This window comes from Sitophilus oryzae, unplaced genomic scaffold (genome assembly GCF_002938485.1).
Source record: "Sitophilus oryzae breed Bouriz unplaced genomic scaffold, Soryzae_2.0 scaffold_172_pilon_pilon, whole genome shotgun sequence".
NCBI lineage: Eukaryota > Metazoa > Arthropoda > Insecta > Coleoptera > Curculionidae > Sitophilus > Sitophilus oryzae.
Window position 1 is genome coordinate 6,058,481 of NW_022146424.1, and position 14,748 is coordinate 6,073,228.

At 32.7% G+C, this 14,748-nt stretch overlaps 2 protein-coding genes across 2 annotated transcripts in view; one reads left to right on the forward strand and one right to left on the reverse strand.

Moving 5' to 3' along the window:
• The window catches only part of LOC115881722 (TBC1 domain family member 1), a 132,792-nt gene that overhangs the window by 50,197 nt on the left and 67,847 nt on the right, over positions 1 to 14,748 (forward strand). The window lies entirely within an intron of this gene.
• LOC115881723 (cilia- and flagella-associated protein 61-like) overlaps positions 1 to 14,748 on the reverse strand; it is a 55,689-nt gene that overhangs the window by 38,711 nt on the left and 2,230 nt on the right. Inside the window, exons 4-8 of the mRNA XM_030899340.1 lie at positions 12,956 to 13,153; positions 8,965 to 9,157; positions 6,426 to 6,611; positions 1,205 to 1,326; positions 1,016 to 1,125 (exon numbers count right to left, since the gene is read on the reverse strand). Of these exons, the coding sequence (XP_030755200.1) occupies positions 1,016 to 1,125; positions 1,205 to 1,326; positions 6,426 to 6,611; positions 8,965 to 9,157; positions 12,956 to 13,153 (809 nt within the window). The remainder of the gene's footprint in view (positions 1 to 1,015; positions 1,126 to 1,204; positions 1,327 to 6,425; positions 6,612 to 8,964; positions 9,158 to 12,955; positions 13,154 to 14,748) is intronic.

A 14,748-nucleotide genomic window follows, 5' to 3' on the forward strand; every position in this document is an offset into this window, starting at 1 on the left:
TTGATATGCATATTTTTCCCTAACAGAAGGAAGAGTGGGTACTTGGGTACTTACTATTTGTAAGAAGTGTCTATTATTTCTCTCAATTACATAAACAATATGTCACTACTGGGATCTCTTAAATCAGAAGAGATATATATACAAAAAAATATGCTTTTTGTTGATTCGGTTACAAAGGCATGTTTTGAAATCTAAAAAATTCCGATTACTTCCGAAGATATTTGAAAGGCTAATCCATCATTTTGAACTCTTCTGAATTACGAGTTTTCTGTAGTGTGCATTCTTATTCATTATATTTACTTTAATACTTCGTTATTTCAAATGCAACACTATGTATTTTTTTTGAATAAGTCGAATTCAAACTATATTAGGATTTTCTATACCTATCTGGCATAGATTTTGAGTAAAAAGCGTTTTTTTTCAATAATATTATAATCAAGATGGCTGGTGCCACCATGGCAATTTTCTAGTGACACTTAGTAGCTATTTTCAAAATCGACGTTAGTTTATGAACTTTGTTTAAATTTATAACAGGTTATTTTTATTTAATTTACCTACAATAAGGTTAATAAGTAAGTATTTTAATCAAGAAAAATGAAGCAGTATTTGCTGGCGGAAGGAATGGATATGTTACTAGTGATTTTATTTTGTGAGGATTGCTATTTTATTGAAAAATCGCTTTTTATTCAACATCTGAGCCAGATAGGTATAGGAAACCCTAATATAGTTTGAAGGAGTATTTAAATCTTCTTCGTAAATGACATTTACCACGCCCACTTCTCTCGGGAGTTCTACTCCCTGAAATTCAAGAATAGGTACCCAGCAGTAAGCGCCATTAAAAAATAAAGAAGATCCTGGACCAAGTAACTGACGCATAGGGCAGGATCTCATCAAAATTATCAGCGGTTGTTATTGCTCAGCCGTCTTTGACGCCGTTTTTTTTTCGATCGTACATATGTTTCAAAACCTTATACCGTTGATTGAAAGAATTTCTTTAATCAACGCTTATACTAACCAATTGTAAACTGTACTGATGATCAGGATGGCAGGCGGCAACCTCAATACAGAAAGCATTTCCTCTACCGACAAATTTTGGCATTTTGACCATACGGCTTATGGTAGATACTACAAACCATTAGTATTGTTATCGTAATATCGCCTTTAGATATTTGCAAATATATTGAATATAATTTTGAATATATACTTCTAGATACCCTCTCCATCATGTCGACGTATGTCAATCTGGGGTCCACTTCAAATGCTGTCACCTTTTCTATCTCTTTGATAATTTCATAACTTGAAACAGAATCCTCCATTTCTTTATATCTAAAATGTTTAAATTGGATTATGGGATAGTTTATATTATATACTCTGTATTTTTTGTCAGGTAAGATGTCGACAGACGATGACAGAAAAAAAGCAAATGACGTCCCATACCAATCTATTTATTTTACTAAAAAAAGTTTCTAATATTTTTTAACTTAACTATGGATGGGTTAAAATATAAATCCGTCATGCGTCGTCGTCTCTTGTTGTTTTTAACCAGTTTTATTGGTTTACTTCAAAAATGACAGATCATATATCAATTTTATTGGTTTGACGCTGTTTGACGGAACGATGAACGACAAACGGACGCCGATGCGTATGAACTCGCCTTTAGATTTTTGAGGCTTGTCAAAGTCTTGCCAAATTATAGGTTATAATTTTGTGTCAACTTATGTCAAATATCTGCGTTTTGGAATCGCGTTATTACGTGTGTTTTGTGTCTTTTGAAGTCAAGTGGAGGAAAAATCGAGAGAAAATTAACTGTAGACCCAGAGCACCGGTTTATAGTTTTAATACTCGCTGCCCAGGCAGAAAGTCTTATACACCAATAAAGTTACCATCAATAAAGTTTGTAGACCAATCCAAACCAAACCAAACCATCTCGTCGTAGATAAATGCATCTCGCATATGCTACAAGATCGTACTAAACATATACTACTGGAGTAGCTGTAAAATATCAACATCACACGATAGGTAAATAATCAATTTTAGTACTGCAGAAAACTAATGTTAAAAGGTACTGGTTTAAAAAAATTAAAATTAAAGTTAATTAATCAACATTTATGGTGTTAAATTTGGCAAGTGTTATTATTAATAAAATAGTTTGTTTTATTTATGTTGTTTTATTTATTCCTGTAGAATATTACAAATTTGTATTTGTACATAAGTTATATTGATAAATATAATTATAAATGCGGGAAGTTTCTTGAAGCTTGAAAGTAAGAAATAGTTCTTTTTTATATTTTCTTTGGTATATGGTGTTAACAATATTTTGAAGTAATCACTTATCAGTCAAATTTTAAATATATTAATTTCCTGCTATGCGTTCCAGTTTGACCAACTTATTTCTTTGTAAAATAAAATAAACTACTTTGAAATTAAAATGACAAGCACATCTATCACTGTCAAGGATCTTGTCGTTGGAGAGACTATAGTCACTTAGACCCTACAAGGATTCAAATTATATCATTGGTTAACGCCATCGACTATTTATATCTATGGTATAAGCTATCTGTATCTTTTCATTGTTTTTTAAACAATGTTTTCTCTCTAATAATTGAGATAATATACAGGGTATCCCAGAAATAAGTGCAAGTATTTTCACTAATAGTATAGTTCAACCCTAGAAACACGCCTATGAGGTTTTTTTACGAAAAAAAAAATTGAAAATTCGGAATTTTTTTAGTTTTTAGTTAAAAAAACATAATTTCTTGATAATATGGCAACATAGGTAGTAGATTTAATTTACAAGAAAGAAAATCCAGAAAAGATCCAGCGGTTCTCAAAATTTTAGCAAAAATCATTTTTTTTTGGAAATTTTCAAAGTAAAATAACTCCGTTATTTTGGACTTATTTGAAAAACGACAAAGAGAAAATATGTTTCTTTTATCGAGATCTACCACTCCTTAAAATACTTGCACTTATTTCTGGGACACCCTGTATAGAATAATAAAATTTAATGATCATTATTATTTAGAAATAATAGACAAATTTAATGACGGAAAAAAATCAGGCTACAATTTGGTGTTACAATTTTTTCCAGTTGTCAGATGCTTAAAGCGCGTTGACTCGGTCCAAGTAGCAACTTGGACCAAGTACACGTGGATACTGCCACATACTATATTTCATATCAATTAAACTTTTGGTTACTTAATCGAGGGCACGATTTTTAAATTCATTGTTGCCAACCATGGACATATTTGGTGCCGTACGCCGCCGTGCTGACTAACTGAAGTTTCGCGCTGGGGATTCAGGTGGTAGCTCTGCTGTAAAAAATGTCAAGGTACCGCATTTATTCATTTATTTCCTGACATTATCATTCGTTTTGACACTTTAGTTTTGTATTACGAGGTTTAAATAAATAGTGTTGTGATACTTTAAGCTTGAAAATGTTTACTAGCAGACCTTGCAGTCGAACATTGTTCTTTTTAGAACCTCTTTTAGTGCGAAGGGTACAAAATAGTTTAATAGCCGTAAAAACTCATCGCAACTTTATTAGAATATTTTGAATGGGAAAGCGGTAGTAATGGCCCTTTATGTCCCTTAAGTGCTGTTAAAAAGGTGAGTTTTGTTGATGTAAATAATAGATAACAGTTTATATACAGGGTGGCGCCCCTCATTCGCCTCGGTTGATTATACGAAAACTGAAAGATGTAGAAACAAAATATTTTATGGGTTAATGTGGGGAGGTAATATGGACAATTTAAAATTATTTTGAAATGTACAGGGTGTTTCAGAATTAAGATCCATACCAAAGTTATATTTTTTTTATGGAACACCCAGTATTTTATTGTATTTTTGGATTCTTGGGCCCAAAAAAGGTATTTATTATAAGGGTTAAATATGTTAAAATCTTTGGTTTTTGAGATATTTAAAGATATTTAAATTTGCATGCCACAATAGAATAGATTATTAACACCCTGTACATTACCTTTCAGAATTAATTCTTGTGCTGAGTTTAAAGGTAGAGAAATAAACTTTACAGAAAAATGTTATTCCTGCCTTAAATGTATACAGGGCTATCGAAAATTGCGGGTCCATTTTAAATATTTATTTTACATAAAAACTTCGTTATTTCAAATGCAACACTATGTATTTTTTTAAATAAGCCAAAGCAGATTTAAATGCTCTTTCAAACTATATTATGGTTTCCTATACCTATCTGTCTCAGATTTTGAATAAAAAGCGATTCTTCAATAAAATTGTAATCAAGATGGCTAGTGCTGTCATGGCAAGTTTCTAGTGACAGTTAGTAGCTATTTTCAAAATTGAAATTAGTACTTATTTAAATTTATACCAGTTTACTTTTATTTAATTTACCTACAATAGTTTAATAAATATTTATTAAATATGTTATTTATTATTCTATTAAGGCAAATTCATCTTCTTCACTTCCAACGACAGGTTTCTGCCTAATAGGTTTATTATAAACCCACTACCAGCTCTGCGAAATAGGACAAGAAGTTTTTGAGAGAAACGCTTATCTGGAAGATTCCTATTTAGATATCTTTGAGCATAAGCCCTTGAGGCCAAGAAGCAATTTTCCTCACAAAATAATATCACTAGTAACATATCTATTCGTTCCGCCAGCAGATACTGCTTTATTTTTCTTGATAAAGTAATGAGCACTTGCTTATTAAACTATTGCAGGTAAATTTAAGTAAACTGTTATAGATTATAAATAATGTCCATAAACTAATGTCGACTTTGAAAATAGTTACTAACTGTCACTAGAAAATTGCCATGGCGACACCAGCCATCTTGATTCCAATTTTATTTAAAAATTGCTTTTCATTCAAAATCTGAGCTAGATAGGTATAGGAAACCCTAATATAGTTTAAAAGAGCATTTGAATCTGCTTCGATTTATTTTAAAAAATATAGGGTGTTGCATTTGAAATAACGAAGTTTTTATATAAAATATATCCTTAAAATAGATCAGCAACTTTTGATAGCCCTGTATAAATTTAAGGAACCAATACAATTTTTCAGTAAAGTTTATTTCTCTACCTTTAAACTCAGCATAAGAATTAATTTTGAAAAGTAATGTACAGGGTGTTTAATAGTCTATTCTATTGTAGCATGCAAATTTAAATATCTTTAAATATATCAAAAACTAAAGATTTTAAACATATTTAACCCTTATAATAAATACCTTTTTTGGACCCAAGAATTCAAAAATGAACTAAAATACCGGGTGTTCCTTAAGAAAAAATATAACTTTGGTTTGGATCTTAGTTCTGAAACATCCTGTATATTTCAAAATAATTTTAAATTGTGCACATTGTTTCCCCACATATACCCATAAAATATTTTGTTTCTACTTCTTTCCGTTTTCGTATAATCAACCGAGGCGAATGAGGTGCGTCACCCTGTACATATTTATAATTAATTTATTTTGGTTACCTAAAATAGTTTGATTCAAAGAAAATATATAAAAGTGGGCAACGCTGTGCAGGGCAAACTTAATCACGTGACTAAAAGTTTATTTGGTATGAACTGTATACATATGCATAATGTGCGCAGCACTTTGTACGCATCACTTGCACGCTGCTTGTATAGTTATAGTATTGACTGTTGTGTAGGTGACTTTTTAACATCAAAATTGCATCAAAATAAGCCCTGGCCCTTCCCCTAGGTGGGGAAGTACCCAGTCAGGTGCATTTATGCATTAGCCATGTGCATTATGCATGTATTAGGGGAATCTTCGAAATTATCAAGAAGAGGAAAATAGCCTATTTGGGACACATACTACGTGGAGAACGCTATCACTATCAGCGTCTGATTCTCCAGGGTAAAATAGAGGGGGGCAAAAGGGGAATAGGCCGAAGGAAGCTAGAAATATTCGTCATTGGACAGGCATACAGGACTTCCAAGCACTCCAAGTCGCTGCAATTAATAGAACCATCTGATGAGGAAGAAAAAGATGGACGCCTATGCAGGAATCTGCACGGCACCTTAAGAAGAAGGGGAATCCTCTCTAGCACTTTGCCTAGGTTTAAGGAGTATCTCACTGTCTTGTCTCTGGCTGTAGTGTCGTGGCAAGGGAATTGCACCAAAACATATAACCATGCCGGATGAGATTACCCTGTCCGTCATACCAGGCACTACTGTCTGTGATCATGTATCACGGGCAGGGGGTGTGGGGGAAGTCTTGGCTTAACCGCCCATAAAAATGTTGTGAAACTATTAGTGTGTGTAACAGTTTACTGTAGACAAAAGTGCGCTATAAAATTAGGTATGTGTGTGATAGGCAGTGGTACAGGTTCTAGTTCAGCAACAGGTGCTAAAGAACTGAGAGTCTGTGGTGGCTTTGTGTTTTTGGTGGCTCTTGTGGGTTTGCTGTTTTAACTATAAATAATAAGTCTTAGTCAAGCTTACGCATTTTTTGCTTCCGCTAGAACATCTGGTACTTCCTCCTCCTCGTCAAAGACAAATAAGTCCGATGTAGTTAGGATTAACGAGTATTCACTGTCACTTTCGGATACGCTCACCAAGTACTCATTGTTCGAAGCGGGGTTGTCCATTTTCTTCGATATTTTCTCTGTCAGAACTTCTTCAGTTAAACTAAAAAAAATTGAATGCATTTGAATTTTTTTTAGTTGTAAAACAGTAAGTATATTTTAAATCTTTTTCTCTTCAGCTAAACTACTAATTTTTATTGGGTACATACCGGTGCGTTTTTCACATCACTATACTACTTTTTTTTATTGAAATAACGATGCTATAATTTGTTCTAGCATCCTTAATTTTTGATATAGAGGGCGAATTTGAAAATGTTTTTATCTCGGGGAAAATGTTTTTATCTCTATCAAATACGGGGTGCGTCTCAAAAGTGGCTCACTCACCCTTATAACTTTTTTATTTGTTCAGATAAAAAACTGAGATTTGGTATGTTACTATATGAAATTAATTAGGATTGATTGATATATTCAATTGTTTTCTGTTACTTCCTGTTTCACCGGAAATAACTACAACTTTTGATTTTTAAGCGTAGTTTACACGGGCAAGTAAATTATCGCAAGTATATGTCTGAGAGCACTTCTACCAAACTTGCATAATCTAAACAGTATCCGAAAGCACTCTCTAGCAAGTCACAAAACTGGCGGGGAAGTGGTTGCGGCGCAAGACGCTTGCAAGTGTAAACAGGTTGGGAGAGTGTTCTGGCAAGTTAAAATTTATTTCCGTTTTGTTGAAAGTTTTTGGTGCAAGTGATTCTCGAAGGCGTGTTAAATAACGATATTAAAACGGAGAAACGTATGTGGTCGAAAGAAGATACCATCACTTTGATTAATATATTTGAAGGATTTCCGGAATTGTGGCATATACAATTTTGATATTTTATTCAAAATTAGTTGTAGTAAAAAGTTAAAATCGACTTCTGACATTCGCAAAAAATTATATAAACGCTTTGGGTCTTCATTTCTTAATATATTTAATTAATTACGGCGCTTATAATTCTATATATTATATTCTCTTTTTACGGCGCGACATTTTTCTACTAAACAATATACTTGTGCAATATACACCATACCGTGTATACGTGCATGCAATTTCTTGCTCAAAGCATATCCCTAGAAAATACTTGTTGCAAGAAATTGCTTTAAAATTTGTTTAAATGTAAACACTATCGCAGGTTACTCTAGCAAGTTCTATCTCAATTTTCTCTCCCGAGTAAACTACACTTTAAATGGCACTCTCGGTATTTTTTTACTTCATTCGATAGAAAATGACATTCTGAATAGAATGACATATCATATGTCAAATTTTGACATTTTTGCTTAAAACAAAATTGAATTTTAAATTTCAATCTAGAGTGCCATGGCTGTGTTAAAAACACTAATTTTTAATCAAGGAGCCTTGAAAAAATAGATTTGATCGTCTAATGTTTTTAGTGTCTTGTCCTGGCCAGTTAGAAAATGCTCTAATCGTATTTTTAATCATATCTCAATTTTTTCAAATGGAACGAGGGTGGCTCATTAGCATATTTGGATAAAGCATTTTTTTACGAATAATTTGGTACCACACACTTGGTATTTCGAGTCAAATGTCGTTATGAATAGCATGTTGCAATTTCTAATAAACCATATTCGAAAATATCAAAGTTGACATATTAGATGATATGTTATTATATTCAGAGTATCATTTTCTATCGAATAAAGCAACAAAAAACCGAGGGTACCATTTAATAATCAAAGGTAGTAGTAATTTCCGGCAAAACAAGTGACAGAAAACTTGAATTGAATACGTCAATCAATCCTAATTTATGTCATATAATAACATACCAAATCTCAATTTTTTATCAGAAAAAATAAAAAAAGTTATAGGGGTGAGCCACTTTTCAGACGCACCCGGTATATCTTATTACAATTTATAAAAAATTTGAAAACCTTTGAGTGAAAACTGAGCTGCATAGAGCATTTCACGTAGAATCCAGTGATGTAACTCGTTATTCGTTGGGAGCTGTTATTTTCGAAATAGGACTCAAACTTATGTTTTTTAAAGGGGACACTATATATTATTATTTTTTTATTTTATTTGCATTGTTATGAGCTTTCTAAAAATATAATATACTTTATATATATTTTCATAAACAAAGTAAAAGAATGCATTATTTAACTGTTTAACATAAATCAACCTAGTTTAAAAGATTATTAATATTTTATTTACTTTAATACTTTTGCTTTTTATCCTGTTATTTTAATAAACTGCACTTATTTTTAATAAATTGCATTTAAATACACAGTAATTTAAAATGCTACTTTAGATATGACGACGAAATCAATCAGAGAGTCAATAACAAAAATTTTATGTCGAATTTAACGTCAAATGAGTGAAAATGAAACACCCTGTACACTTATGTGAACGCAACAACTTATATGAACTTATTCGATGCGGAAGAAATTAAATTTGTACTTACTCTGTTGTCGATTGCAATACGTCAATTTGACTGTGGACTTCTAGATCTATAAAATCCTCCTCGTTTCGCGTTCTCAAACCGTTGAAAGGGGCAAGTTCAAATTCTTCGTTCAGTACTTCGTAGTTGACAGCTTCGTTTAAAATCATGACAGCCACTGCACATCCTCCGTATTCTGCCACTATTATTTGGCGCCCTACATACAAATTAATAAATGTTAAATGTAAAAACGATAACGTTATTCCATTTTGTAGGTGTTTAATTGTAACCCTATCAACAGCAGAAAAAAACTGTTACTACAAGAGATACCAAATAAACCAATGACTAAAGAATATAAGGACATGTAACGCCCCTATACGGGCTGCAGCAGAATTTGTGACCTTTTTTGTTGTTGTTTTGGTGGCAAACAATGACTCATCATTTGGTCACCAGCGACAATTTTAGCGATTTTTAATAGTTTGTGTGTAGTAAACTTTGTATAAACTTTATTATAATGGTGATTAGTTGTTCAGCTTTCAAGTGTAAAAGCAGCAGCGATAAAAAAGAGCCAGGAGTTACGTTTCATAGGTAAATAAACAGTTCACTCCAACCTTTTAGCGTTTTCTTATTGAATTCGATAATTATTCTTCAATTTCAATTAATATCTATATGTACTTGATATGTGCTATACGTCGATACTAGTTTTGCACTTTTTGTTAACATTTTAATACGTTTTTTTCGTAATTAATTAGTATGATACACCATAGGCGTAATTATAACAATTATCAAAAAATATAAATATTGCTTCAAACAGCTAGGTTAAGAAAAATATGTGCCACGGCACTGTTTGATGGCATCGTCACAATTTGCTCTCGGGTGTTATTTGTCCTTGGATTCTTTAGTCATTGAAATAAACTTTTAGTTACGTCATCGAGGGCGCGATTTTAAATGCATTGTTGCCAACCATGGACATATGCGGCGCTCGGGCCGATTAACCGGAATTTAAATTTCCCGCTGGCGATTCAGGTGGTAGCTCTGCTATAAATATGCCAAGTTGCCATATTTGTTTATTTATTTCCTGACATTTTGAATAGTTTTGTATTACGAGTTTTTGGTTTAAATGATGCATTGTGTTGTGATACTTTAAGCTTAAAATGTTTACTAGCAGACCTTGCAGTCTAACATTGTTCTTTTTGGAACCTCTTATAGTGCAAAGTGTACAAGATAGCTTAATAGCTGTAAAAACTGATTGCCACTTTACTAGAGTATTCTGAACGATAAAGCGGTAGTAATGGTCCTTTATGTCTTTAACTGCTCTCAAGGAGGTGACTTTTGTTGATGTAAATAATAACTGTTTATTTTATAATTAATTTATTTTTGTTTCCTAAAATATTTTGATTAAAAAAAAGTGGTAATTATTGGGAAAACTGGAAATCGTCAGATTTTCACCAAAATTGGTATACACCTTATTTTGAGGTCGTAGATTACGTATCTGAACTTTTTTCTTGGCGGTCTCTTACCGTTTTTCAGAAAAACGGAAAATTATTTCAACATCGAATTTTTCTTAATTTCTCATATTTTTAAGGTTTTCTAGCACATATTTTGTAAGGTATTCAATAAACAATGATGTTATTGCTATTTTCTGTTACTTTTTTAACCAATTCTATGCATAATAGAGGAAAATTTGCTAAAATAAATTTGTAAACAATCTGATAATGTCGGGTTATGTGTTTCTGGCATTTATAGCAACGTTGCCAATGCTAAACCTAAATTTAGCGTGTTTTTTCGCTCATTCTGGGATTATGAAAGGCGGTCGCCAGAAGAACGGCTCCTTCCCATAATTGCTATTTTACCAATGAGATCTGACTATTTATAACCACGAAGTTGCACGAAAGAGTTTTGATTGCATTGGTTACAACTTCCATGCGGAGGGTGTTAATCTTTTGTTGTTATATTATATCAAAAAATATTAACCCCTTCCGCAAAGAAGTTAAAAGCAATGCAATCAAAACTCTTTCGTGCAACTTCGTGGTTATAAATAGTCTATAGAACTTCTAAAAAAGATTAACCCCCTCCGCATAGAAGTTGAAACCAATGCAATCAAGTCTTCCGCGTAACTTTGTGGATATAAGTAGGTACCGTATGATCGAATAAAAATGGCGTCAGCGATGGCTATGAAATGAAGATCGCTGTCATTTTAAATGTAAAATTATATGGGAACTGTCATCGATCGTCATTTCCAAGCCAACTGGACGCCGTTTTTTTTCAATCATACGGTATATTTAACTATTGTCGATCTCATAATAGGTAATTTATTTAAAATCCCTAATCACCCGAAAAAATAGAAGATATGGCAACGTTGTAAATTTTCAAATTTCTAAATTAGGTCTAGAATATATTTGTCTCTCTCATTACATAGGAGAGAGAAAGAAGGATATATCAAATGTCAAACTTCCATCTGGTCTCAATTTTCTTTGTTATTTTGTTAAGAAAAGTGTTTTTCAGTAAAATTTTGGACATTTTTCTATCCCCAATCAAGTGTAGCTTTTAGATAAACTATAATATAATGAAAATATAGTGAAATGATTACTTTATAGGGCCGAAATAAAGAAAAATTCAATGTTGAAATAAATTTCCGTTTTTCTGAAAAACGGTAAGAGACTGCCAAGAAAAAAGTTCAGATTCGTAATCTACGACCTCAAAATAGGGTGTATACCAATTTTGGTGAAAATCTGACGATTTCCAGTTTTCCCAATAATTAATTACCAAAAAGGTATGTAAAAGTGGGCAACGCTGTGCTGGGCAAGCTTAATCACGCGAGTAAGAGTTTACTTTATATGATCTCTATACGCGTCGATTTACGCTCAGAAAAATAAGTTCATTTAGAGAGGTTCTAATATACACAATGATACACATATCAATGATGCTATTTATATGAACATACGAAAGTACCAAAATGCCATTCGTGAAATACGAAAATCGTCCAGCGATCGTAAGTTGTTTACAGGGCAAACGTGCCAGTCTTCTATAAAGATCCATTCGTGGAAGGTTGTACACCTCTGTTGTACACTAATGTGCCAAATATTACGACATTAAAAGACAAGTGACAGTAATTAATTGTGGCACTCATGTCAATATCTCTTCACGGAGTTTGCGAATATTTACTATTTTACGTCTTTTGATCAGATATTTCTAATTTACTTGCGAGTCATTACTGCATATAAAAATTGAATTTATATTTATTTAATTATGGTTTTGTAATGTATATGAAGTTAATAATTATAATCATATACTAAAATATATTTTAAAAAATATAACAATTAAACATTCGAACTTTTTTGCAGCAAAGCTTATAATCGGAAGTCAATCAATATTTTCTAATGCGAGAATAGTGCAAACGTGCAGACTTCCGATTATAATCTTGGTTGCAAAAAAAAGTTCGAATGTTTAATTGTTACATTTTTTTAATATATTTTAGTATATGATTGTAAAAATTAACTTCATAACAAAACCATAATTAAAATAAGTATAAATTCAATTTTTATATACAGCAATGACTTGCAAGTAAATTAGAAATGTCTTTATAGACGACTGGCACGTTTGCCGTGTAAACAGCCTACGATCGCTGGACGATTTTCGTTGTTCACGAATGGCTTTTTGGTACTTTCGTAGCTCACGAAAGTGTGAGACAAGATCGTGCTTCACTACCCGTGCTTTATGGTGTCTCTAAATTTTATTTATTTCTTCAATATTTTAACGATCTGGAACATGATTTAAGTATTCACTAATACGAGGGTTGTCTTTTATATTTTGCATTTAGAGGTAGAAAAAACAGTAGATAATTTTCAAATACTATTGTTTTTCGAAGTATTCTCCACGAAGAAAAATGACAGTCATTTTTGCACCCGTAACTGAAGATGACTGTTAATTTTGACATTTGATATATGTCGACAGGTGCCATACTTTGTTTCTATATGCAAAATATAAATGACGTCCCTCATAACTATATTCAAACCTGAGTCTTTGTGCCTTGTTAATATTTCGGCGATATAGTACTCTCCATAAAGCTCAGTTAGTCTCGTAGAATACAATGCTATCAGCGGTACCAAATCGTCATTGTCTTCTTCTACTGCTCTTCGTATTTTATATTTTAACATAAATGAGTCTCTAGTGATGAGGTATAACTTTTGACTAGACGTTGGATTTCTGCAATCTTAGTAGATAGTTTAAATACAAAACTTGAGAATTACTTAGATACTATATTGATTTAAACAAGAACAATCTTCGGATTGTCACGGGGTTTTTAACTGAAAAGACTGTTATTTCCTCATTGAACATTCCAGTAGATTGATGTTTCTTAGCTGTTTCTTAACAATGGCGTATGCAGATTCTGTGGGAAGATTGGGAAACGCCTCATCACTGAGTGCGCCGGGACGACAACCATTCGTGCAATAAACTTTGGTACAACTGATATCGAAGGGGAACTAACCTCTATAAAACCGTGTCAGATAGTGGCTTTTGTCAAGGACCTAAGACTGTATGATGAGTTATAACTCAAGAAAGGAGTACACAATAGATTTATAAGGTCGTCTTATAATTGGTTTGATTGCAAAATTATGCAAAATCTTTATTAAAAACGTGATATTAATAAAAGTTGACAGACAAATGGTAAGTTTAGTAAGATGACTCTTGTTCGATTTATAAAAAAATATTGTATTTAATCATAAAATTATAGTCTCCCCTAAACAGCTTAGACGCCTTGGTGCATTCAAGTTATAGTTTGCTATAATACTGGAGCCATTCGGTAAACAAGGAAGGTAATGAGGATTCAACGTGGCAAAATCAATATAGTCTGAGAGCAAACAGGTACGAAAACAACAAGAACATCCTGGCAAGATTATTCAAACTCCAAAAAGGAAGCACAGAACTTCTAAATACAGATATAAATCTAGTGCTTATGTTGACTGCAGACTACAGTGCATACACTAAGTGTTAAAGATTAAGATGATACATGCAGGGAATGGATATTGGACGTGTGAACGCTGACGAGTGCTGATATTGGATAAGAAATTAGATTTGAGCTTTTTGAGTAAAACATATATCAATGCAATCTGGAATATGTACAAAAATCCAAAAAATATGATCAGACAGGGGAAGTTCCAATCGGAATCCTTCCTGACATCAAAAGGACTCAGACAGGGGTGCAGTTTATCACCTACCTTATTTAAAATATATATCCAGGAGGCATTGAAAAACTGGAGAAAGAAGAGTAGAGCTATGGGAATTGAGATTGACAACCACTGTCTATTGACTTTGTTTTTTGCAGACGAACCTGGTCGTAAGTTTAACCAGGTTATCATTGCAGATTGTGAGGAGGATACCGACTATATGTTCAGGAAACTTGAGGAAGAATACGATATATGGGGACTCAATATCAACCTCACAAAAACCGTTTTCAAACAAAAAGTTTTCAAACAAACTGAAGATTCTGAACTACACATACATGAAATTAAAAGGTGTAACGAATATAAATATTTAGGAAGTATTATATCTGAAGAAGGGAACTCCAAGACAGATGATATACATAGCAGGGAACAAGGGAACAAGGGAAGTTCAACAGGGGAAGAAAGTAATCGGTCTTTTAAACCCTCTCCTGTGGTTAAATAAAACATCCATCCAAACAAAGCTAAGGATTTACAAAGCCATCGTAGAGCCAATTTTAACATACGGTGCCGAATGCTGGCAATTTACATCAAAAGAAAGAAGGATGGTCGAGTCAGTGCAGATGGACTTTCTCAGAAGAGCATG